Source organism: Ruditapes philippinarum, unplaced genomic scaffold (genome assembly GCF_026571515.1).
Source record: "Ruditapes philippinarum isolate M1 unplaced genomic scaffold, ASM2657151v2 ctg4286_1_1_1_1, whole genome shotgun sequence".
NCBI classification, from domain to species: Eukaryota; Metazoa; Mollusca; class Bivalvia; order Venerida; family Veneridae; genus Ruditapes; species Ruditapes philippinarum.
The window spans coordinates 84,891-111,525 of NW_026862160.1; the positions used below are offsets into that span (position 1 = coordinate 84,891).

At 34.2% G+C, this 26,635-nt stretch overlaps 1 protein-coding gene across 1 annotated transcript in view; it reads left to right on the plus strand.

Annotated features, from left to right (window-relative positions):
* Nucleotides 1–26,635, plus strand: part of LOC132718141 (multidrug resistance-associated protein 1-like) — a 43,485-nt gene that overhangs the window by 15,406 nt on the left and 1,444 nt on the right. The window contains 24 exon segments of the mRNA XM_060701767.1: nucleotides 11–155; nucleotides 627–744; nucleotides 1,132–1,283; nucleotides 2,252–2,389; nucleotides 3,208–3,354; nucleotides 3,809–3,893; nucleotides 4,536–4,611; nucleotides 6,210–6,336; nucleotides 7,010–7,186; nucleotides 7,794–7,961; nucleotides 8,805–8,991; nucleotides 9,846–10,093; nucleotides 10,594–10,681; nucleotides 11,143–11,286; nucleotides 11,891–12,035; nucleotides 12,837–12,930; nucleotides 20,617–20,723; nucleotides 21,542–21,664; nucleotides 22,150–22,273; nucleotides 22,891–23,025; nucleotides 24,883–25,041; nucleotides 25,600–25,629; nucleotides 25,632–25,771; nucleotides 26,366–26,481. Coding sequence (XP_060557750.1) covers nucleotides 11–155; nucleotides 627–744; nucleotides 1,132–1,283; nucleotides 2,252–2,389; nucleotides 3,208–3,354; nucleotides 3,809–3,893; nucleotides 4,536–4,611; nucleotides 6,210–6,336; nucleotides 7,010–7,186; nucleotides 7,794–7,961; nucleotides 8,805–8,991; nucleotides 9,846–10,093; nucleotides 10,594–10,681; nucleotides 11,143–11,286; nucleotides 11,891–12,035; nucleotides 12,837–12,930; nucleotides 20,617–20,723; nucleotides 21,542–21,664; nucleotides 22,150–22,273; nucleotides 22,891–23,025; nucleotides 24,883–25,041; nucleotides 25,600–25,629; nucleotides 25,632–25,771; nucleotides 26,366–26,481 — 3,173 coding nt within the window.

Consider the following 26,635-nt stretch of genomic DNA (forward strand, 5'->3'; position numbering starts at 1 on the left):
GTGATTTCAGATTTATCATTACAATAGCGGAAGACAAGAGTTCGGCACCGGAATGGCAAGGTTACTTCTTCTGTTGTATGTTGTTTGTGACGTTATGTATTAGCTCTTGTTTCTACCATCTATCCTACCATCATGTCCAAGGTGTTGGTCTGAAAGTAAAAACGGCGCTAATGTGCCTCATATACAAAAAGGTACGCACATTTTCATTTTCATATGGATAGTTCCCGATTTTTGCAATATTTACCTCCCTTGCCAAAAGTTGCAGCCATTTGCTATATAATATAATTGACAAAATATTTAAAAAATCAAATCAATATAACATCTTATTTACGTGAATTTTCAAATATTTTTTTTACATATGCAGCAAAATATTATTATAGCACCAATATGTAAAAGATTTTTTATCAGTCGTTGTCGTCGTGAAAACATGAAACTTGGAATATTTGTTATCTTTACAAGGTGCAGTTGTTAGACAAGGGGCATAATTCTGAAAGCTATTATATTAGAGTTACGACCCTTTTTAACTTAGATATTCCGCCAAAAGTGGTTATTATAACAGTCGAGCGTTATAACCGCATGCGGTGCTCTAATTTAAATATTGATAATTGCTGTTCTATTTCCACCAGGCGCTGACAATGAAAAGGAATGGCAATCAGTCGTCAACTGTTGGAGAAATTGTAAATCTGATGTCCGTAGATGTCAGAGAGTTTCAGACTTCGTTAACGTTCTCGTTTGGATCCCCTGGTAACAATTTCACGTTTGGGTATAGCCTTGTCAATGGTGGATTATGGGTAACGTTTTTAAAATCGTTTATCCTTAATTTCGTCTTCTAAAGCTTGTATTTGATTGTTTGAAAGCAACATAATTTTTTTGTTTTATTTCTCAAAAGCTTTTCATTTTGGTGAACTTTTATAGTATATAATAAGTAACTAATTGGAATATTACCGGGACCATCTTTTTCATCTGTTGATTTTCGGCAATAAGTACAGTTAGGCACATTGTTTGTTCCACGAAATTGAAACTAGTTACCACTACATTTGCATTTGTATTTCGTTTATTATCATACCTTGTATTTCATAGCTTTATCACGTTTGACTTTATGAAAATTACATGTTATTTTGAAATTCCAAGGTATTGCCAGTGTCGGTGGCATAGGGATAATATTGTTGATGTTACCACTGGTCGGTTATCTTGCGACAGTACAATTCAAACTACAAAAAGAAATGTTATACCTGAAGGGAAAAAGAATCAAAATATTGAATGAGGTCATTAGTGGGATAAAGGTAGATTTATCACAATGTTTTCTCTTATTCATGGACTTAAAATTAAAATCGATTGAATATTCACCGTGGAGGAACTGTTACACGGAGTATGGAGTTCTTATGACAACTTGTCAGGAGTTCTTGTGATAACTGTCACAGAGTTCGTCGGAAAACTTTTATATTTTCATAATACAAGATGTAATGCAAACTTTATGATTAAAGTTTAATTTAGCACCTAAAACTCACTTTTAAAAGATAAAACTTACCATTTTTGACGAGTGTTTTTGTATAATATACAAAAGTTTTCCGACGAACTCTGTGGCAGTTATCACAAGAACTCCTGACAACTTATCATAAGAACTCCATCCCTCGTGTAACAGTTCCTCCCCCGTGATAATGAGATTGACAGATATGCTGAAAAAAGTGGTGAAAAATAAAAAAGGAAAATCACCAACAGCAATAGATAAACAAGCAGCAACGAAGCCCGAAAAAAAAAAAGAAATGTCGCAAGGGGCATCTATGAGATCTATGTCACTTTCCAGGTCCTCTTTCTTGAACAGGCTCCATCCAACCGCCTTTGAGATTTGGACATATTCTTTTTTGTCAACTGATCCGGATGGAAATCCCCTTTTTCAAAATGTTTAAACCATTGTTGAGCAAACTTATTAGTTTTTGTTTCTATTGCTATATGAATCTTATTTTTGCCATATTTGGCTCATCCACTTTGGTACATGACAATTGTTGATTTACAATTAGACCAACGTACTTCTGCATAAAATGTAGGTACAACAATACAAAATACTACAATAACTGGACCCCCAAATAAGGATACATATTAAGTTCAAGATCTATATGTATATTTAAGCCAGCTTTTTAAGCACATATATTGATTTTAAAAAAGCAACCTAACACCCAAGTCACTGCAATGCGAATTTTTGATTTTATAATTTATCCGCTGTAAACTTTGATATTTACAATTTGTATTTTAGGTATTAAAGATGTATGCGTGGGAATTGTCGTTCATGAAGAAAATACAGAACATAAGAAACCAGGAGCTTGACAGATTGATGCATTATGCTCGCCTAACAACCACAACAGTCGTGTTTGCTATTCACAGTCCTTTTATGGTAGTATAATTATGTTTGTGTAACAACGACAACAGTCGTTTTTGCTATACACAGTCCTTTTATGGTAGTATAGTTATGTTTGTGTAACAACGACAACAGTCGTGTTTGCTATACACAGTCCTTTTATGGTAGTATAGTTATGTTTGTGTAACAACAACAGTCGTATTTGCTATACACAGTCCTTTTATGGTAGTATAGTTATGTTTGTGTAACAACGACAGTCGTATTTGCTATACACAGTCTTTTTATGGTAGTATAGTTATGTTTGTGTAACAACGGCAACAGTCGTTTTTGCTATACACAGTCCTTTTATGGTAGTATAATTCTGCCCATCTAACAACGAAAAAAATCGTGTTTGCTATACCCAGTTCTTTCACGGTACTAGAATAACCACAACCTCCTGAAGTTGTGTAATGGATTTGCAATGCTTTGAATTTGGAACAGTGGATATGAAACTTAAATGATTCAAATATCAAAATATAAAAAAGTAAGCTACTAACAGTGTAGAGTCTGTTAAGAATGAAAGATATGCACGCTTGCTGACAAAGCTCTATACTGATTGCAAAGGGTAATTACTTCCGGTTTCGGTAAGTTAATGAGGAAATCAGCAAGGCTCCAGATTTAAACGAATAATCTTTATGAAAATGAAAAAAGTGTTCAAGTGAACAAATAAGGTGATTTTGAGTAAGTCTTAAGTTTAAGCTATCCCCAAAGCGTTAGAATATGCCGCAATAACTTATAAATAACTTCCTATATAACGGTGTAGAAACATTATGATAAAGTAAGAATGATTGATAGTTTATTTATATTGTTTTCAGATTTTGTTCACACTTGTGTTAATCCACGTGCTCGACTCACCAACTCACACTCTGAGGGCGGAGGAAACATTCACGGCGATTTCATTAATTAACATCATTAAGTTCCCAATAACTATATGTCCATTTCTAGTAAACGGATGCGTACAGGTAATTTACAGGAACTCCTTAAATAACTGTATGCCATGTATTAACTGCCATATAATATATAAAATGTCTTGATAACGAACTTTATATACTGCCAAATTTCTTTCTTTGATAAAAAATGAAAATAAATTATTAGGTTTATTTGTTGTCTGCTGCCGAGTAAAATATAAAAAAACCCGTTTTTAAAGAAGCGGTTGCTTAGTGGTGTCTGCCCTTGAACCAATGGATCGTAAGGTACGAGCCCTCATTTTCTCATTTGGCACCAGTACTGGTTTGTTCCAAGTTGCGGACTAAACTCAAGACTAGTTAAAACAAATAAAATCTTCTTTACAACGGAGCTTAAATAAATAATGTTTAAAAAAAACGTTATGATAATATTGTCCAGTAAAAACGACAGTACTGGCATGCAGTGTTATGAGTTTACATATACACCTTTTAACACGATTTACATTTTCAGGCAAGCGTTTCAATCAAACGAATAACGGAATTTCTTTGTCAGGAAGATCTGCAACAAAATTCTATCCATATTGAGGATAAAAATTGTAAGCACTTTTGTTAATTTACACATAGGCAAACATATGTTTCAGCATTGGTGTCGCTATTTGACGTATAAGACATTTTTAGATAGTGGAAAAAAGAAAATTACTGCTGAATACTTTTTAATTGGTCTATTTATCATAAATCATAGTTCAAACTGTATATACTGGACATACTATTGGAGCGAATTATTCAAAATGTTGAGGATAAGTTGTTGTGACAATGACGATTGTTTCTTTGTATTGATTGTTTGTTTGTTTTATTTGTTTGTTTGAGACACTGTAATAAAGGCCATCATGGCAATTGTCAATCCTTACTGGTTGAGGAAGTCCAAAGATGCCCTTTCATGCTTTATTTCAGGCATGAGCAGGTACCTGAGTAGAACCACTGACGTTCGGTAAGCAAACTGGATAACTTCCTCACATGATTAAATTCAATGTCACTTGCAAGAATTGAACTCACAGCGATGAGGAGTAAGTGAGTTGAAGCAGACGACCTTAACCACTCGGCCAAGAAGGTCCAAAACAATGACAAAAGATGGTAACTGTATTAACTAAGGAAATATTTTATAACTTGAAGAACATACATAACGTATTTGTTTCAAATTGCTGAGATGTAGAAGTTGTTATATATTATTTATTTTTCAGCAAGTAAATATGCTGTAAGTGTGAAACGTGGAACCTTCACGTGGGACAGAAGCACACCTTTGGCGACATTGAATGGGTATGTTATATTGTATATTAAAGCTTATTCGTTAACTAACAATTAATAATATTCAAAAACGGTACTAACTGATTCATTAAAACCTTAGACATTCCACAAAAATAGTGCAGAACGGTACAATTTTTAATAATTCTTCATTAATTCATCTTTATCATTTACTTTTATTAAGCTTATTCGTTAACAATTTAATTATAACTTTAAAATGGTTCTAACTTGATTCATCAAAACCTGAGACATTGCATAATAATTTATGTCCAAAGTCAAAACAATATATCTTAAATAAGACCTAGTTGATATGTTACTAAAAACAACAGACAGACTATCTGAAACATCTTTGAAAAAATATATTTTTCTTTTACTGTTTGTAAAATTTATTAAAACAATTTTTTGAACATTGTTTTATTATATGATATTATACGATAGAATGATTAGATTTTTATGCCCCCGCCATGTAATGGCCGGGGCATATAGTGTTACCCTGTTCCGTCCTTCCGTCCTTCCGTCATTCCGTCCTTCCGTCATTCCGTCCTTCCGTCATTCCGTCATTCTGTCATTCCGTCATCATCAGTTTCCGTTCATTATCTTAGAAACGGTTGCACATATTCAACTCAAATTTGACATATGGATATATCATTAGAAAATACAGGTCAAGTTCGAATTTGGTCATGGTTCAACGATTTTTTGGCAGAGTTATGCCCCTTTTACTTTGAAAATAATATGAAATTTTCAGTTTCCGTTCATTATCTCCCTAACCGTACAACACATTCAACTCAAATTTGATATATGGATATGTCATGAGAAAATACAGGTCTAGTTCGAATTTGGTCATGATTCGATGATTTTTGGCAGAGTTATGCCCCTTTACTTTGAAAATAATATGAAATTTTCAGTTTCCGTTCATTATCTCCCCAACGGTACAACACATTCAACTCAAATTTGACATATGGATATGTCATGAGAAAATACAGGTCTAGTTCGAATTTGGTCATGATTCGACGATTTTTGGCAGAGTTATGCTCCTTTTACTTTGAAAATAATATGAAATTTTCAGTTTCTGTTTATTATCTCCCCAACAGTACAACACATTCAACTCAAATTTGACATATGGATATTTTTTTGGAATGCCAAGGTCAAGTTCGAATTTGGTCATGGTTCGATGAATTTTTGGCAGAGTTATGTCCCTTTCACTTTGAAAATAATATAGATACATCTTAGGAATAGGCAGTTTAAGTTTGAATTAGGTCGTGGTTCAATGATTTTGGACAAACTTATCTTTCTTGAATATTGGAAAAAATTTTGAACTTTCAGTTTCAACACTCATACTTTTGTGGAAATGTATGTAGCCATTATTTTGGCTACAAATATGAAATATGCTATTTTCAAAAGGATAAGACTGAATAATTTCAGTGCCTTGAACATTGTATGAAAATGGTTTGTGTTAACATTGAAAAGTTTTAAGGGCTTTGAACTTAAAATGAAAACAATAATTTGTGCAAACAAATTTGGAACTAAATATAATAACATCTGAAATTTTGGCTGCATGCGGGGGCATCCGTGGCATGATGACACATTTCTAGTTTATCTATATATTGTTGTAGCATTGACTTGCAAATCAAGAAAGGAGAGCTTATAGCAGTGGTTGGCCCTGTCGGTTCAGGAAAGTCCTCACTACTAGCAGCGTGTATGGGAGAAATGGAAACTATTTCTGGTGATATAAGTCTAAATGTAAGTTTTAATGTTGCCATGGTACTGGTGTTACCACACCTCTGCCAAATGAGATTATTTTACTGATTATTTATAATCCTCTTGATTATGGCCAATTTACCATTTAAATATAGTGAGATGTTAAAGAGGAGCAAAACTACGAGTGTATGCATACAAGGAATGTGAATCTATATCTCTCGTATGTGTGTTTAACTATTGAAACCGTCATTGAAAAGGGTGCTATTTTATATGTGTGAAAAAAAACCCTGTTGGTATGCAATTCCATTGAAAAAAAACAACAGGAAGGCAACTTATAAATAATACATGGGCCTATCGTAAAACGTTAAACGTTAAACAGGCGGTCTAACAGATGTCATTAAATTTGATGTAAGGGTTTTAAATTCTCGTTATTTTTATTTTTAATATATGGCGACTTAACGTTTTTTTAAGCCTGTCTTGAGGCAATTTTATAGCGCTTTTATTACATCCTACAAGAGATGGTTCTTGGTTTCAACTACTTATCTTCCGTACCAGGCAAGGTACCATCTTGGAATAATTTTACATAGAAGTACGAATCGAACTGGTTTTTGTTGTTGTTGTTCTTGTTGTTTTGGGGATTTTTTTTTTTCGGAAATCGAAATTTTGATCACGTATTTCATTTTGTATTATTAAAAGTTTGCTATATCGCATGCAGGGTTCGGTAGCGTATGTACCTCAGGAGGCGTGGATACAGAACATGACACTTCGAGACAACATCCTGTTTGGGCGGGACTATCAGGAATCTAAATATAGAACTGTCATTGAGAAATGCGCGCTACTTCCGGATCTCCAAATACTCACAGGCGGAGATATGACCGAAATTGGAGAAAAGGTAAAATTGATTCTTTTTAGTTTTCGCATACTGTTACAATGTCCATTTCAATCATAATTAAACCTCAACAACATTAAAACGAACAAATTTCAATCGTTCCTTGAACGTAATGTATTACGTATTAGTTCTGTTTTTCGAAGCAATAGAATACGATAAAGTACCAGAGGACAACTTTTATTGAGAAAGTTCTTTTCAAAAGTAAATTTCCTAATAGATAACATTGCATAGGATAACAGTTTCATACTTGCCATGCATTAATACGGATATAAACATAAAAAATGAAGAAAACAATAACAACAAAAACATGTATATTAAATATAAATATTTAATTTGCTTCCGATAAACTCAAATACATGTGATTAAACTCTTACGTATAAATTGCGATCATTGCGCTTAAATTTCAATTTATTTTGTTTCATTTCATTTCATGTTAGTTCCATTTTGTAGTACATTTCTAATCAGTTTGACATACATGTACTACAAGGAACCATATTTCTTCCTCTGTTATTTTTGTCATTTTTGTCTCAATTTGCCCCATAGCTTTTATATTATTTTTCCATAAGTAATCGACGAATTAATCATAAGTCAATGTATGTAATGAAAACAGGGAATTAACATAAGTGGCGGACAGAAACAAAGGGTGAATCTTGCTCGATCTGTATATAACAACGCCGACATATACTTCCTGGACGACCCACTCAGTGCCGTAGACTCGCACGTAGGCAAGCATTTGTTCCAAAAGGTCATCGGGAACGAAGGCTTACTGAAGAACAAGGTATTGCATTTGAAGTTTGTTGCGACCATTTTGTTACCATCTGCGTCAAATACTGTATGTGTAGAAATATTCGCGGGCTTCAAATTTTCGCGATCTTCGCGGTGACATTCGATCCGCGAATTCATGTTTAGCGCGAATATTTGTACACCAATAATTTCTTAAAAGTCATATTTTCGCGCTTCTATAGGACAATGTATATTAGTGTGTTATATGCTTTCAATACACACGATTTTATTAAAATGTTTATATATATATATAGATATATATAAGTATATATTTGGCGCATGTTTTCATATTCGTCTCGTCGAGTGCATAGGAAAAGGGGGAAGATGGATAAACAAAAATAAGAGAGTGTTTTTATCGTGCGGAATAATTTTGGCAATCATAACATAATTATTTAAGTATTGTATCGGTGGCTGTTCACTTTTGATTTTGCTATGCTAAGTTGATCGCAACAAAACAAATCATGTGGGAGCTTGCGTGTCAAGACAGAAGCATTTTTTGTGGTTCAAATTATATATTTATAGTTATTTTCTTAAATGAGTTTCATTTCATACAGACTTAAGATAAACTAGTCAAGGACAATTTTTAAATGGAGTATATATGTAGCTTTGAAATATTTCTTGCACAAGTTTAGTTAGAGTCTAGCTGAAATGACAACGAATGTGAAAGAAGATGCAATCATATAAACAAACAATGCAAGAAAACTTTTTGAAACAATGTAATCAGCTTTAACAACAGAGAATTTTGTTATATTAAAAGTATGAAATATGTATATAAAACACGAAATGGCTAGATAATACATTGCGACGCAATGTGTATTTTTTGTTTCAAACTTTTTAGACACGGTTACTTGTGACGCACGGGGTTCACTGGTTGCCGATGATGGACCGTATCATTGTGATGAGAGATGGTAAAATAGTAGAGATCGGCTCGTACAGTGAGCTTATGAATGATGGGGGCGCTTTTGCTGAATTCATAGAGACATATTTACAGGAGTGTAATGATGACGATGACGAGGATCCAGAAAGTAGGATTATTATTATGTATTATCATATGATTTTCGATAAGATATAAAATATATCAATGAGATAAAAGTCATATCACAATGTATGGAACTGAGTAAAGTATAGAAAAATGTTATACAGAGCTTCATTATAATATATACATAAGTAAAAAAATCACGATGTCATAAAAAACTTTCTATACTGTAAAGGTTATTCCAAAATAATGAAAAAGTAAGTAAGATATAATCATATTCAGAAAATACGTAAATATTGAATGTACCTCACCCCAAAGTGAAATATTCATATTTCCCATATTTATTAAAAAACATACAAATATCAACACTGAACATAAGCCGTCCGGTTAGCTAAATAGGTAGAGCGCTGGACTGTGAATAGGGCGACCCGAGTTCGATTCCCGAACGGCGCAGGTAACTTTCGTCGTGATTGATCATGAAATCTTACGAATTTCTACGGTCATTCGTACTGTACATCTGCTCTTGTATGTACAGAAGTAACAGTTCCATGCGAAAGTGAAGGCAACTAGTACTGGTTAACTGCTTGGCAGCCTGCCAAGGAACGATGCGGTGACAGAACTGTGCTCTGGTAAATTAAATGTGGGTTTCTGCCGTAATCCGGAGTGAAAACTATTAACACCACCATCAACAAAGATATTCATATGGAAACCGTTCAGTTAGCTCATTATTTAGGTAGACCGTTGGACAGTGATCCGGTCGACCCGGGTTTGATTCCAAGATTGTGCAGGTCACTTTCGTTGTGATGGATCATGGAATTCAATTCACTCCACGGTCATTTGCACGATACTGATTTGTTTTGTAACAGATAAAATGATTGTCACAACAAACGATATTTATTTTAGTTATTCAGCTACGACAACAAATCCAGGCAGAAATAGATCTTAAATCTGATGGTGGGATAACGTCAGAGGAAGAGGGTAAAACTCAATCAGGATATAGAAAAATCAAGAAATCTAACAGAACGAGTATCTCTATACAGAGGAGTGGAAGGTCAGTCGGTAAGAAAATGTCGACAGAAATAAAGAAATCAGAACAAGCTGGTCAAGATAGCAACAGGCTGACTTTAGACGAGACTTCAGAGGAAGGGACAGTAAGTGCATTTATATTAAATTCCACATCATGCACATAAGCGGCCACTTAAACTTTAAATGCTAATGGCGTCAGTCAATACGTAATAAAGAGTAAGTTCGTCACTTTCAGTTATTTTTTTCATTTATCTTAACGTCAAAGAGTTAAGCAAACTTCGGCTGTTTCCGTAATAATTGTCAGTCGGCACTTTTTGCAATACGGTGCGCTTTGTTTTTTTATTTGGTATTCATGTTTCCGCCCAGCGAAAAGTAAAAAAAAAATGGTTAAATTAGCGTGTTTTCGCTCCGCGACCCGCCATTTAAACTTGTTAATTCTCGATTTTGCACTTGGCGGTGTCACAGGGCGAAAACACGAATGGCACAAATCAGCCACCATATGTTTTTTTATTTTATAGTTTTTATAGCTTTATAGTTAACAAGCGTTATCAGTAAGTTGCATGATTTGTTGATCTTGCCATGGATCTAGCTAGATGTTGTTTATTAAAGTTTGTGTTGTTTTCAGATAAATCCCGCCGTTTTACTTCATTTTCTACGGGCCATGGGCTTGCCGGCCGTTATAGCTGTGGTAGTCACGATGTCACTATTTCAAGGTAATTTATAATGTAGCAATACCTAAGAATGCAAATAACAATAGGTTGACGAATAAAATATGCATGTTATTAACAGAGTTAATTACGTATTGACATAAAGTCTAAAGAATTGTGTAAAAGTAAATAAAAAGGATTAATGAAATAAATAGAAAGTGGAGAAATCTTACAATAATTGCATCTTTATAAATTCACGATTGCATCTTCATTAATTCATCAGTTCAGCTTCATGAATTCACAATTTTGACGTCATGAATTCAAACTTTTTTTGATATTATGAATGTACGATTTCTACATATAAGATTCACGGATTCACGATCTCAACTTCATGAAATCTCGATTTCAACTAAATGAATTCCGGATGCCAACGTCTTTTGCATGTATATTCCTGTCTTTGATAGAAACAATACTCTCTGTTTCTATTGTCCAATTTTAAAAGTGGTGCTATTGTTATCATTTTATAGGGTTGAATGTATATTCCAACTTTTGGCTCACGTTTTGGACAGAGAATGCAATTTTACTGAACACAAGCCTATCAGGGTCCCAGGAGTACGAAGATACTTTTCTATTCTATCTTCTTGGCTTTGCCCTACAGGGTGTTTTACAAGGTACGTAATAGGAAACAAGAAATGATTTAGTCATTCTTGATAATACCGTTTTACTGTATTTGGTATTAAATTTCTTATGAGTACTTTTGAGCAGATTCTACGATTTACTGCTGTTATCAATTGGTAAAAAAGTGCCGTAGGAAGGGCACAAGCACATTGGTCATTCGTCACGTTTTATTCACTGCACGTTTTGTACCATCGAATTTCGTTTGAGAATCGTCATGTTTTATTAACGGCACGTTTTTAACGTTAATTTTCGTTAGAGAATCATGACGTCTTTTCTCATTTACTGCATTTTTGAAACGTCGATTTTCATTGGAGAATCGTGAAGTATATTTAAAAATGCCTATATACACAGTTGATGCAAATTCATTAGTTTAATTTTATGATTGAACAAAGCAAGGACTTGGGCTATATTACGTTATTAAGACTTTTGACAAAGGTAATATTTTCGTAAATGAACTGCCATGTGCTCTGCAGCTTACATCAAGCGTCATATAACGCAAAAGCCAAATACTTGCCTAACTTCTTTTTTAATTATAATACAAAGGAAAAATACAAAACACTATTATAATAAAACCTAATCATGACACATATTTTCCAGGCATTTTTGTTTATATATCTTTCTACCTGGCATTAACGCGGATGGTTCGAGCCTCGGGTAAACTCCACGACTCCATGTTAAGTAGTATCCTCCACTCACCGATGTCGTTTTTCGATACCACTCCCATTGGACGAATCATGAACAGGTTATGTATTCCGATATGTTCTTTAATTGTTTTTTCAAACAAATACTTTTTGAATGGTAAAAGCAGAACTTGGTTTAGAGTTTGCCGTAATTGTTATATTTTATTCTGGTTCTTTCCGATACTTAAATATTGATTAAGCTAAGTGTAAAGGAGTGTTGGAGATACTAGTATTTCACTCCCCTTTTCAAATAATAATAATAATAATAATAATAATAATAATAATAATAATAATAATGGTGATGGAGACGATGATGATGATGATGATGATGATGATGGTGACGATGATGATGGTGGTGGTGGTGGTGGTGATGATGATGATGATGCTGATAATGATTATGGTGGTGGTGGTGGTGATGATGATGATGATTAAAAAAATAATAATGATTACAAATAAACAATTATGACGGTACGTCTGAAACCCTTTTGAAAGTCATTTGATGATAAACTACCCCTTATTTACCAAGATAGCTGTCATAAAATGCTTTATTATTTTTAATGATTTGTCTATATTTGTATATGTGCCACAGATTACTATAAATTTTTAGTATTTGTACAGATATTAGCACAAGGTGATGTATATAGTGAGATACAAGATTACCTTGACAGTTTCGGTTGTGGCAGCGATGATATTTTCAACTTATCGCTATCGTGCTTGTGGTAACGATACGACCCCGATATTTATCGCGTCTATTTCCGATATATAATCTAGAATTACATATTCTGATGGTAAGTGATAACAGCATCAAATGTGGCAATACTGAATTCATAGAATATAAAATGAGGAATAATTTGATAAAACAGTAGCGTACAAAATCGAAAGAATGGTGCAGAAAAAAATCTAGATAAACTAGATTGGCACATCAGCGAAATGACAGACGATACAACTTACAAGATAGTATTAGCAATACTTACTATGAAAATAGCATATGATAAGCTTTAATTTGGCCGAGGCAAATGTGGTGTCGATGTTATGTGTAATGAAACCTTGGACATCTGAAATCCACCGACTTTATATGGTGTGATATGGATTAGATATGCACGTTTTTGACTATGGAATTAAAAACGAGAATAAATTGATAAGATTGGCTCCAATAATGATTGATATTGGAACATTAGTGTAGTTTAACCATATTTTTGTTGCCTAGATACACGTAAATACTTGTGGACAGGACTTATTTTAAGAAAATATGAATGCTAGAGGCATTTTATAGTACAAATAATATCTTGAGTGTTTTAACCTAATATGGGTATGCTGAAGACGATGAGGGTGGATACCAAGAAAATAAAATTGACCTTCACCTTCAAAAGGTCAATTCAAAATGGCTGCTTAAAAATACTATAATAGGTCATTTAAACTATGATACAATATGATGCAATTAATTATTCTTGTCAAAATCTAATGATTATTCAATATGATCAGATTTAAATGAGATTGGCCACCAAATATAGCGATTATAAGTCTAATGGCTCAATTAACAGTATATACAGTACTGTTTTACTAGCGCGTTAAAGTATAAGACTAAGATTGAAAAAAAAAACACTTTTAATGTTTTGTTTACTTGACTTATATTTAACAAGAAACTAAGTTTATAAATATTACCAAAGAATAAATATTTCGTAATAACAAATTAATATTTCGTAACTATGATTTTTTTTTAAGTTGTTCATTTTGTTTTCATATATTTTGCACTTATTGTGGTATTTATGGTTTAAAATGAATATTTAAAAATTATTTTGAAATGTCAAAAAATATCATTTCAATGCCATAAACACAACACAAACCGACACAAAAAGTGTTTCAAACAATAAACTGCGCCCCCCCCCCCCCCAACAAAAAGGTCTTTAAAATGCAACAATAGGAATCGAACCATAGACCTCTCACACATCGAGTCTATCACTTAACCGGCTGTGCTACTACGGAAGTTACGATGACGTTAACATTTTTAGCAGATATGACTTCCACTAACATTAGTTTTATAGCGTTTTTTATTCTATGCTTATCAGTGGATTACTGATTTATCCATGAAAATTATATTTGATAATTTCAAAGTGAAAATTATAAAAAAATATAATTTCACACTTTTCAATGACGAAACTACTTTCATAAGATTTGCCCATGTGGCACCTCAATTTTATTTTTGCTGACAATTCTGACAATGTCAGGCTGTTTAGAGAAAAGCAAAGCTGAAATTGATAAATAACTTAAATGTCAAAAGTAATAAAAAGAAGAAAACTTACTTCTATTCATCCAAATTACCAATCAGCAAATATCGTCTCTTAGTCTTAATTTTTGTTTTGTTTCATTTTTACAGTCTAAAACAATCATTCCTTCCACATGCAAAACTGCTCTTGATGACATTTGGGCATATTTAAGTTTCCTACGAGCAATAACTGCCGTGTGCTTTAATGAAAACTTGAAAAGCAATGACAGCTATCAGCCCGAAGAATAAGTAAACAACCCAGCGTTCGTAAGACAGCCTTTCAACAATTCCAAGTCTCAATTTCCTAGCCACTTTTTAAATGTTTACACATCTGTCAACACTTATTTATTGTCTGTTACAATCCTCAAATAAGTTTTCTTTCTTATAAAAAGGTGTATGACTAACAAAACCAAATGATATCCACAATTATTTTCCTCCCGTGAAATACACAACTTTTAAAAATGGCGGCCGCTTACATTTAACAGAGCCAGGTCTAATATAAATTCGCAGTAAGTAACAGAAATATGGATGGATGCTTGGACTTTTTCTCCTACTAAAATTGTTGTTTTTATTATTAAAATAAGCGTTCATTCATGTTTTTTTAATAAAATGAATAATATCATCTCAATTAAATGTTGATTATCGAACTTATTTTTCAGTCCAATAATTCTTGTATTTTATGAGAAATTCGACTACTAGTAATACATGTACATAATAGAGGCTACTAGTGGGGAAAACAGATTTTAATATTAAAGTTAATATCAAGGAAAATTCGTTTTAACTTATTTTTGAGCATAAAATAAAAAGAAAATTTGTTTGTTTGTTGTGTCAGGTATAATTTTATTTCATCTCGCGAACTTTAAAAACAGTATTCTCACTCGTGGCCACGCAACTCGTGGGAATACTGTTTTTAAAGCCCACTCGATGAAATAAAATTTCATCTTACACACAAACAAACAAATGTCCTCTATATACTCCATATTAATTCTCGTAAACTTTACCAACGAAATCGAAGTGTAATCTTATATTTCAATTAGTGCTGTAATGTATTCATAATTGACAGGTCAATAAAATAAGACTATACAAAATAAGCAATGAGGCTGTGTATACAAACAAATGAACTATTGTTGTTCCAACATGCAAAAGCGGGATAAAGTATGCGCAAAATCATTACAAAATCTTTTTTCAAGGCGACATGTGACACATTATGAAAATTATGTATAATATAAAAGATAGCACCTTTGTGAAGCCTTTTCTCCAGACACTAACTAAAGACATAATAATTACATAATTGCAAGTATTAAAAAAAATTAAGGCAGTACAAAATTTAAAGAATATAAGCTTGTAATATGTTTATCCTACTTAAAACATTATCAGGATCAAAAACTCCTTTTGTAAGCCAAATATCTACGACATCTTGGCTCTATCTCAATCTATGAAAGTTGTTTTCTGTCAATTTTATGTACCTCAGGTTTATATATAAAAATGTGATAATTGAGTGTTGAGCAAACTAGGTTAAAAATGTCCAACCTACTTTTTAAATAACATTTCTGTCCCATTCTTTTATAAAATGTGTCACTTTCTGAAATGTTGAAATTTATAAAGAATCGTTTTTCAGCACATTGTAAACATTACACATGTATGCTGCATGTAGGTTTTTTGTGTGTTGTTTTGTTTGTATTTGTTGTTTTCTGCCAAAAATAATATCTGCATAATTCATTTTTTAGATTCAATTATAACTACATTCAGGGATACGATGGATAATCGATAATCTTAAACTTAGAAGTGTATACTTTATCACATTCTTAACAAAAATACAGAAAACAACAAATGTTTACCATCTTGTTTAAAAATAAGTGACTATTAACTTTGAAAATTAAAGTTAAAGTTAGAAACAACAACAACAATAACAACACCATATTTTCATCGAGTCATAAAAAGTCTAAAACCGGGATATTGCTACATGTGATTGCTATGCCATGGCAGCTCTCGAAAATTTTGGAATTCAGTCACGGTTTTGAATAATTCTACAAGAGGATTATCACATCATTTGATATACATTAGAATTCCGGGTACCCTCCAATAAATTTCCAGGATATATTAAAGTAACAACAAATTTATATATAAAAATACTACTTGTAAAAAATGGAGTAATAATTTCTTTGACCATTTATAAAAGTCACGTAGGTTGGCTACATAATAGAGGTGTTAAAATATAATTGTAATACACCCTTTGTTAGCCATTGAAATAGTATTTAATGTATAAAAGGTTTTCAAAAATGGTTATTATTCAGAGCGGGCGCTATGGTGCAGTGGTAACACTGTTTGCCTACAAATCAAGGGGTCGTGAGTTCGATCCCCCGCTACTCCACTGAACGAATAAATGACTACAAGACTGACAAAACCAGGACATAGACACAGAATGACGGCAAGAATAGAAACAAGAGAAGACCTTAACGGAACAGGAAACAAGTACCGAAAGTACAAGACCGAAGACGACGACCGATAACAGAAGGAAGAACGGAGACAAGAACTGACAACAAGCGAACAGAGACGAGTACCGCTAACAGAAGAACAGAGACAGGGGCCGATAACAAAAGAAATGACAACAAACGAACAGAGACAGGGATCGATAACAAAACAGAGGAGACGAGGATTGTTAACAGAAAAAATAGAGACGAATACCGATAACAGAATAACATAGACGATAACTGAATACAAAAGGACGAAGACGGTGATCGATAATAGAGACGGGAATCGATGACAGAAGAATTGACAACAAGAAAACGGTGACACATCTGATTATAGAAGAACTCATAGACGGCATCGACGTGACTTAAGAACGGTGAGATAACGAAGCATCAGAACCGAGTAACAGAACTAGGAACAGCGGACGAAACAGATACAGAAGTAATGATCTACAAAGCCAAGGGAGACAAGTGGACCGACTAACGAAAACTCTCGACGAGTATCGATTAACAGAGTAACATAAACGAGTAGCGTGAAAGGACTAAGATATGAGAACGAGAGATCGATACAGATAGTACTTTGAAAACTTCGAGTTTCGTTGGAAACGATGACCAGAGAATTGACAACTAACAGAAACGGTACGCAGTGGACTGATTAATAGAGATCGAGAACAGGATTGACTCAGTAGAAACCATCCACGATGCATCGACACATGAGACGAACTGATGACGTCTGATTAACGGTTACAGAGCAAAGTGGTATAACTCGCAACAAGCAGAACTGCTATGTAGGACTTCAATGTTGATGGAACTAATAAAGAAACGAACAATAGTAGAGAAGACAGTCGAGGAATGTGACTGAACCATAAGAAAAGACAATAGACGACGTACCGATAACCCAGTGGAAACTCTGAATTGACATTTTTACCCATCTCAAGCAGTACCTCTTGCCTACATATGCGATAGAGCAGCAAGAGTGTTTGATGTTCGCATCGCGCAAAGTGCTTATTTTCATCTACTGATCTTCAAATAAGGAATATCTTTCTTCAACACTATAATTATATTGTTCCTATAAGAAGTGATCTGCATCTTGAATATGTCGGACCATTTGTCTATTTAGAGCATGATTTAGCATTTATTTAAGTTTCTATGTTAATTATAAGGTGCAATACTTATGATTTTTTACCTAAACATGCTTTGTGACAAATTTCAGGCTTTTCCTTTCCTTAAAAGTTTTATTTGATAAAATCATTTATGATAAAGAAATTTGGCGGCCATTTTAGTGGTCATTTTAAATGGCCATTTCAATGGTCAAGATCAAGTTTTTTCAATTTGGTATCCACCTTTATCGGATTCAGCATACCTTTAATAGGTAAAATACACCAAGATACCACTTGTACTACAAAATGCCTCTAGCATCTTATAGGGAGCCAAATTCTCAAAATCAGTCCTGTCTATTGTCACGCCCGGCAAACTGTCGCTCCACTTCAAAATTGTGGTGTACGGTAAAACGAGCGAACGGCATTTCCGAGATAGAGCGGAAGGCCAATTTAAACGCCTAATTGTAAGTATTGTTTATGTTTTTGTCTTGTTATTCATTCAAGTTGTATTTTTTCGAAAAACGGAAAATGTAGTTCCGTGTAGGATTGATTTAGGCTTCCAATGATCTAAGCTGTTACAAAATGAAAATTACTTTAAGCCCTGGAGAACTTTTCTCCCTGACTAAGCGAACGATGATTTGTAGAATATTGAACTTCCCAACCATGGAAATGCCATACCCTTCAGATTTCTTGAAAAAGTGTATTAGTAAATGATCAATCCGTATTAAGAACTTGTCCTTCGTGCAAAATAAATTACTCCTAAAGGATTTGTTAAATTTGTAAATCGATATTTTTCGAAAGTAGTGGAGCGAAAGGGCAAGAGGTGGAGCAAAAGGTTCGACGTTGAGCGCAAGGCGATATTAATTTGACGTATTAGGAGGAGCGTAGTCTATGAATTTTTACATATAAAAGCTATAGAAGTTAAAATAGACGTGATCAAGTGTTGAGACCGAGATATATTTTCGTGAATAAGGTGAGGAATCGCTATGAAAATGGTTGACAAGGTGTCAGTCGTTATAAGGATATAACACGTGTTTCAGTTATGTTTCAATATACTTCCTCCCTTATTTAGCATTGTTGTTTAGTTTTTTATTTTCCTTTCAAAGTGTAAATAGAAATTTCTACTTTAACTAGGTCTATTATATTATTGATAATTTTAGTCCGTACACCGACTGAGCTCTGCCTTTTTTTATTACGTTCGTTTTGTTCATAGTTTAACAAACAAAATCTTAGATATTTATATTAACTCATTTTTTTCTTAAACCAAGATTTGTACTGCAGTGTTTGATTATAAAAAGTAAACATTTCTATTTACCCTTTGAGAGGAAAATAAAAAAACTAAACAACAATGCTAAATAAGGGAGGAAGTATCTTGAAACATAACTGAAACACGTGTTACATCCTTATATCGACTGACACCTTGTCAACCATTTTCATAGCGATTCCTCACCTTATAAATTCATGAAAACGTGGCTTATTTGTGTTTGCTCTGAACAGGTACGTTAGAGCTATTAATGACGGAAAGTCATTGTGATCTGAACTCGGTAGAAGTGATCCATTTAATTTAATGTGTTCCATGCATTGCATAACTTTGTTTCTGTTCTGCACCTTGAATATCTAACTTTTCGATAAACATAACATTTTGGCGTGAACAATCGCGTTACACGTACCTGCTCGGAAACATTTGTTCGCGGTAGAACTGAAAATATTCGATTTTGTCGAATTTGCACGGACACACGTTTTTAAATGTACATTACCGTGTGAAAAATCATGATTGACCTCGAATAAGAGGCATCCTGTATTATGCCATGCATACATGTGTATGATTCAATGGTCGGGCCTCATCCAAATTTCGAACATAAATAATGGAATCTACACAGCAGCCATAGGTGAACACCTTCGCGATTACATTTATTACGCTATAATCGTTGAAAGGATACCGGTATCACACTTTATTAGTTGTCTTTAAAAGGTATATACATGTATATCTCGGTCTTAACACTTGATCATGTCTATTTTAACTTCTATAGCTTTTATATATAAATAATGATAGACTACGCTCCTCCTAATACGTCAAATTAATATCGCCTTGCGCTCAACATCGAACCTTTTGCTCCATCTCTTGCCCTTTCGCTCCACTACTTTCGAAAAATATCGTTTTACAAATTTAACAAATCCTTCAGGAGTAATCTATTTTGCACGAATGACAAGTTCTTATTACGGATTGATCATTTACTAATACACTTTTTCAAGAAATCTGAAGGGTATGGCATTTCTATTGTTGGGAAGTTCAATATTCTACAAATCATCGTTCGCTTCGTCAGGGAGAAAAGTTCTCCCGGGCTTAATATAATTTTCATTTTGTAACAGCTTAAATCATTGGAAGCCTAAATCAATCCTACACGGAACTACATTTTCCGTTTTTCGAAAAAATACAACTTAAATGAATAACAAGACAAAAACATAAACAATACTTACAATTAGGCGTTTAAATCGGCCTTCCGCTCTATCTCGGAAATGCCGTTCGCTCGTTTTACCGTACACCACAATTTTGAAGTGGAGCGACAGTTTGCCGGGCGTGATTGTATAAACACATAATTTAAGAATAAAACAAAAGCAAATGAGTTGGGCTATAAGTTCTAACATTGGAACGTTACATGTTTCCTGACACTTAAAATGTCCCAGATGGCGCAAATGCTAAAATCGCGCATTGGCTATATCTTATATGGTGTAAAGTTTGATTATGATATATATAAAATGATATGACAAATGTATAATAATATGAGACATGACATGTGACATGATATTAAAGCTACAAAGTAAGCTGTATGAACTATTTCAGAGGTTTTATCTTCCAACAGCACGACAGATGAGAAGAACAGAGTCTGTTAAACGATCACCTGTTTATAACCACTTCAGGTGAGAACAGTTTCTATGAAACAACAGCGTACGACATTGCATAATGTAGTTTAATTTAAACAATTCTTGTACGAAAACCGATTATGCCATGTGCAATAAACAGAGGATTATCATCTTCATTTGAGTGTTGTGTTTGATCCATAATTGAGTTAACGGAAGTCTTTACACAGTTTGTAATGAATGATTTAAATAAAGACAAAACTAGAATTGGCGCTGATATATTACATGTAACAGAAAAATGAGTTGGAAAATAAAAATAACATTTTTCAGTATAATTGTATAAAGTCCCTCAGCTCTAAAATAAACTTAGCTACTTTTATGACTTAAAGTGCATACCAGTAATAATAATGATGATGTTGATGATGATTATGATGATAATGAAGATGATGATGATGGTAATGATGATGATGGTTATAATAATAATGATGATGATAATAATAATGATGGTGATAATAATGATTATGATGATAATTATGATGATGATGCTGATAATGACGATGATGATAATGACGATAAAGATAATGATGATGATAATTATGATAAGGAGGATAATTATGATGCTGATAATGATTACGATGGTGATGATTATGATAACGACGACGATGATGATAATATAATGATGATGATGACGATGATGATAATGATGTTCATAATAATGACGACGACGACGACGATGATGATGATAATGGCGATTATAATAACAAAGATCGTAATGATAATATAAAAATAATGATGATGATGATGATGTGACGCCGACGAGGAGTAGTAAAAATTTTGCTCCGAAACGAATTTTCACGAAATGTTACTTTCATTGACAGTGAGACGATTACTGGTGCCAGTGTAATACGAGCATATAGATGTCCGGAACGATTTGTGCAGGAATCAAGACAACGCATTGATGAAAATATCAAATTTTATTACGCCGCAATTTCTGGCGCAAGGTAAAATATAAAATAAAGATTTAATCTTGTTGACATAATTAATTATAATCTAAAAAGATGAATGAATTTTTTGACGGTGATATGTTTCCCATTTCGTAAAATCATCAAAGCATATGTATCCTCTTTCCAAAGAAATACATGTATATTGTGATCAATTTAAAATCAACATTTTCTAATTCTAAAAGTATAGGTCTATGTATTCAGCTGACATTCATTTTGAAAAGTGCAAGTTCATTCCTAACAAAGTGCCAGATATTTAGTGTTCACTTCTCTTGTATTTCCTTTCAGTTTGATTAGGAACTGTTTGATTTTTTTTATTTTGCCAAACCGACACTCCGACATTCTTGTTTTACTAGGGGGGATCTTGTCTGCCAATCCGTACATTATATCAGGCACGAACGGGCACCCTAGTAGTTCTTCATAAACGTACACATATTGTAATTGTTATGTAGGTAACATAATATTTTGTTTTATTTGTTCACCAGATGGGTAGGATGGCGACTTGAATTGATGGGAAATTTCGTGGCGTTCTTGGCGGCATTGTTTGCCCTAGTTTCCTATGATTTAAACGGCGCGCAAGTTGGGATGTCGGTCACCTATGCTGTGCAAGTATGCCACTGTCAAATAAATTTCCTGATTGTCGTTAAAGTTAAAAAAAGCCATTTCTGTAGTACAGGCAAATTAAATGCTGACTATAAAACCATTTAACAGTCTGGAAAAGAAAGATCAATCGAGAGTAAAAATTTGATTCGGTTTGGTTGAGTCAGTTCATGAGAAACAACGAAAAGCACACAATCTCGAACCTAACATTCTACGCAGTATTCAATCATCAACCAAGGATCTCAAAATTTCGGAAAATGAAGCGATAATGAAATAAATTAAATGGAAAATCAAAATCATAAAATGCATCGGGGAATTGTAAGTAATTGCCACATAGCACTTTAAGTCTCACCAACACTGTCAAGGGGAGCGGTGGTCTAGTGGTTAAGGTGTCTGCCTCTCAGCCCAGGGACCATGGGTTCGAGCCATACTCGGGTCACGACCATGATTTCTCATATGACACCCAGTACTGGTTGGTTTCAGGAAGCTGGCTCGAAAGTAATTGATATAAGTTGAATGAAATTGTTTCGCTATCGGGCTACAATAAATATGTTTTAAACTGACACTGAAAAGCAAAGGTTTGACTACATAGTGTGTGTGTTGAGATAAATATTGCCACATTTCAGCTTACAATAACATTGAACTTTGGAGTGTTTGCAATCAGTGAGATGGAGATGAACATCATATCAGCTGAACGTGTCACTGAATATACAACCCTACCACCCGAGGTATGTACAAAATTTACCACCTTACCACCCGAGGTATGTACAAAATATACCACCTTACCACCCGAGGTATGTACAAAATATACCACCCTACCACCCGAGGTATGTACAATATAAACGAACTTACCGCCCGAGGTATGTACAAAATATACCACCTTACCACCCGAGGTATGTACAAAATATACCATCCTACCACCCGAGGTATGTACAAAATATACCACCCTACCGCCCGAGGTATGTACAAAATTTACAACCTTACCACCCAAGGTATGTACAAAATATACCACCCTACCACCCGAGGTATGTACAAAATATACCACCCTACCACCCGAGGTATGTACAAAATGTACCAACCTACCACCCATGGTATGTACAAAATATACCACCCTACCACCCGAGGTATGTACAAAATATACAATCATACCACCCGAGGTATGTACAAAATATACAACCCTACCACCCGAGGTATGTACAAAAATATACCACCCTACCACCCGAGGTATGTACAAAATGTACCAACCTACCACCCATGGTATGTACAAAAATATACCACCCTACCACCCGAGGTATGTACAAAATATACCACCCTACCACCCGAGGTATGTACAAAATATACAACCCTACCACCCGAGGTATGTACAAAATATACAACCCTACCACCCGAGGTATGTACAAAATATACAACGCTTCCTGCCGAGGTATGTACAACATATACAACCCTACCACCCGAGGTATGTATAAAATATAAAACGCTTCCTGCCGAGGTATGTACAAAATATACAACCTTACCACCCGAGGTATGTACAATATATACAACCCTATAACCCGAGGTATGTACAAAATATACAACCCTACCACCCGAGGTATGTACAATATATACAACCCTATAACCCGAGGTATGTACAAAATATACAACACTACCATCCGAAGTATGTACAAAATATACAACACTACCACCGAGGTATGTACCAAAATGACAACATCTACTGCCAAGGGATGTATTAGATATATCACTTTTTCAAGATATACTAGTATATAGAAATATACGACAATAACTATCGGAGTATGTTCAAAACATATACGACACTTTCAACGAGATATGTGCAAATACATGTATATAGCCTTGTCTACCGAGGTATATGCAAAATGATTTGGAAATTTTGCATACGTGGGTTTTGTCAATGTTTTGTTTAATCTTGGCGGTGTCCTGCTATTTGAATACTTTCATTTTGTAAGATGGCAATGTGGAGAATGTTCCTTTTTTATAGCTTCATTTTTTTCCATGTCTAGCGCAGTGGGATTAAAAGCGATAGTTTCACAGCATCTGGCCTCAGTTGGCCACAGCTTTGGTTAGGATTAGACTTTCAGGATACAAGAACCCGCTATAGGGAGAAGGTTGACCTGGTGTACGATGATACACGTGTTACTATCAGAAGGGAGAAAAAGTTTTTGAAAACCTTGACTCTCATATTACATTTGTATTTCTAAAATTCTTGATTATTCCATTTTTTATATATATTACAACCTTTCTGAGGTGTAGAGATATACTAGTACCTTGTATCTGGGACTGGGAGGTGTTACTCTGATTAGTTAAATTCCATATTTAATCTGATTCTTTGTGTTCTTTTTAATATTTTTTTTGAACATTTGATGTAAATGAATTACATGTATTGTTGTACAGATGGTCGCTCTACAGAGTTTAAATTGTTTATTTTTTCTTTCACTGTTTCGTACTTATGTACACTTGAGATTTTCATTCATTCATTCATTCATTCATTCATTCATTCATTCATTCATTCATTCATTCATTCATTCATTCATTCATTCATTCATTCACTCACTCACTCACTCACTCACTCATTCATTCATTCATTCATTCATCACTTTCTTCAGGTGGGGATAGTAGGTAGAACGGGAGCCGGGAAATCTTCGCTGGCACTCGCTCTTTTCCGGCTTATAGAATCGGCGGACGGTGCTATAGTGATCGATGGTGTAGATATATCAACACTGGGTCTTCATGAACTGAGACAGAAACTAACTATACTTCCACAGGTCTGTCAAACGTATTGTTATATATCTTGTAAAACTCTGGATTAGAAAAAAGTTTAATTGACATATACCTAAAATTTTATACAAGTATTCTGATAAACTAAAGCAAAACAGTTATTTTCAACTAAAAAAGAGTCCTACGGACTCGTGGGATAACAACATATCTCAAGTGAATGTATCCAAAAACTTGATTTATGGCAGGGAGGAGACATGGCGTGTTATGTCTATATTTGATCGTCTAACTTTCATATTTTTAAATCAGTTTAAATTTTTCTAAAGAATGTGTGTCTTGCAATGATCGATAAAATTAGTTCTAAGTTTGATATGGTCATTTTTATCTATATAAATTATCATAACAGATGCCGTTTCTAAGTCATTTGCCGCTAACGTTTTAACAAACGAAAATCAATTCGTCCTATTTTAGAAAAAAAAAATCGGGAGTAAAGTCCCTCCTCCGACACTTACGTTCTTTAATCAGTAATGACAAATGATGTTTCAGGAAAACAAGAAGTTTAGTTTCACTGTGTCATATAACGATCGTTTCGCATTTTGTTAAATTAGGACCCATGATGCCTATTTTCCGGATCGTTTAAAGGAACAATTTAGATCCATTCAACCACTATAACGATGAGAGTATATGGTTCGCCATCGAGTGTGCGCATCTAAAGGAGTTTGTTATGAGCCAGGAGGCGAGGCTGGAGTTTGAATGCGGCGAATCCGGACAAAACTTAAGGTACCTTTAGATAATCTGTAAAGTCAAAATATCCCTATGTACAGAGCACCGGAAATAATTTAATGGCCCAAAGCCAGATTTTCGTATTGTTTGTAAATTATTTCCCAAGAATAAAAGAAAGAAAATAGTAAATAAGCGTGCATTGGTACTGGTAAAACCACGTTAGACACAAGAAGCAGTCATCTGGCTCAAGGGTTAAGAATGTCATATCTGTTTCTCTAAAAAGGAGTCTGACATCAAGGGGAACAGAAACAAACCTGAATGGAGATGCCTGGTTTTAACGCTCAGCACTATATTTAAAATACAATAGAAAAAGAGATTAATCTACTTGTTGATCAATCAATGGGGTCTCCAGGGACCAGGGAATGAGATTGCTAATTTCAAATTAAGTCTCCCACGTAGCTGTGGGTTTGATTCCCCGAGACTAGATTCGTTGACTTAGAAAGGGGAGCTATCCGGTTATGAAGGCCGATGGTGCAGCTTCGGTGCTAGCATGTGTCTGGCATAATGCACGAAGTGGCACCGGGCGTCTTCTCCCACCTTTTAAATTAAAATGGTATCATCATAATTTTCTGACTTTTGATCATATTTCAGTGTCGGACAGAGACAATTAGTTTGTTTAGCACGAACACTCTTACACAAAACAAAGATTCTCATACTAGACGAGGCAACTGCAGCTGTTGATATGGAGACAGATGATCTCATTCAAGGTAAAAGATTGCAAATAATAATTGTTCATACAAGGCCAAGTAGATAGAAATTTCTCTAAACAAAGGGAAGTAACTCTACCTAAATAACAGCAAAATAAGTGTTCAGTCCATTCTTTAAGCTGTGTCACATGTCCTTAATCGTCGTAAATGAAGA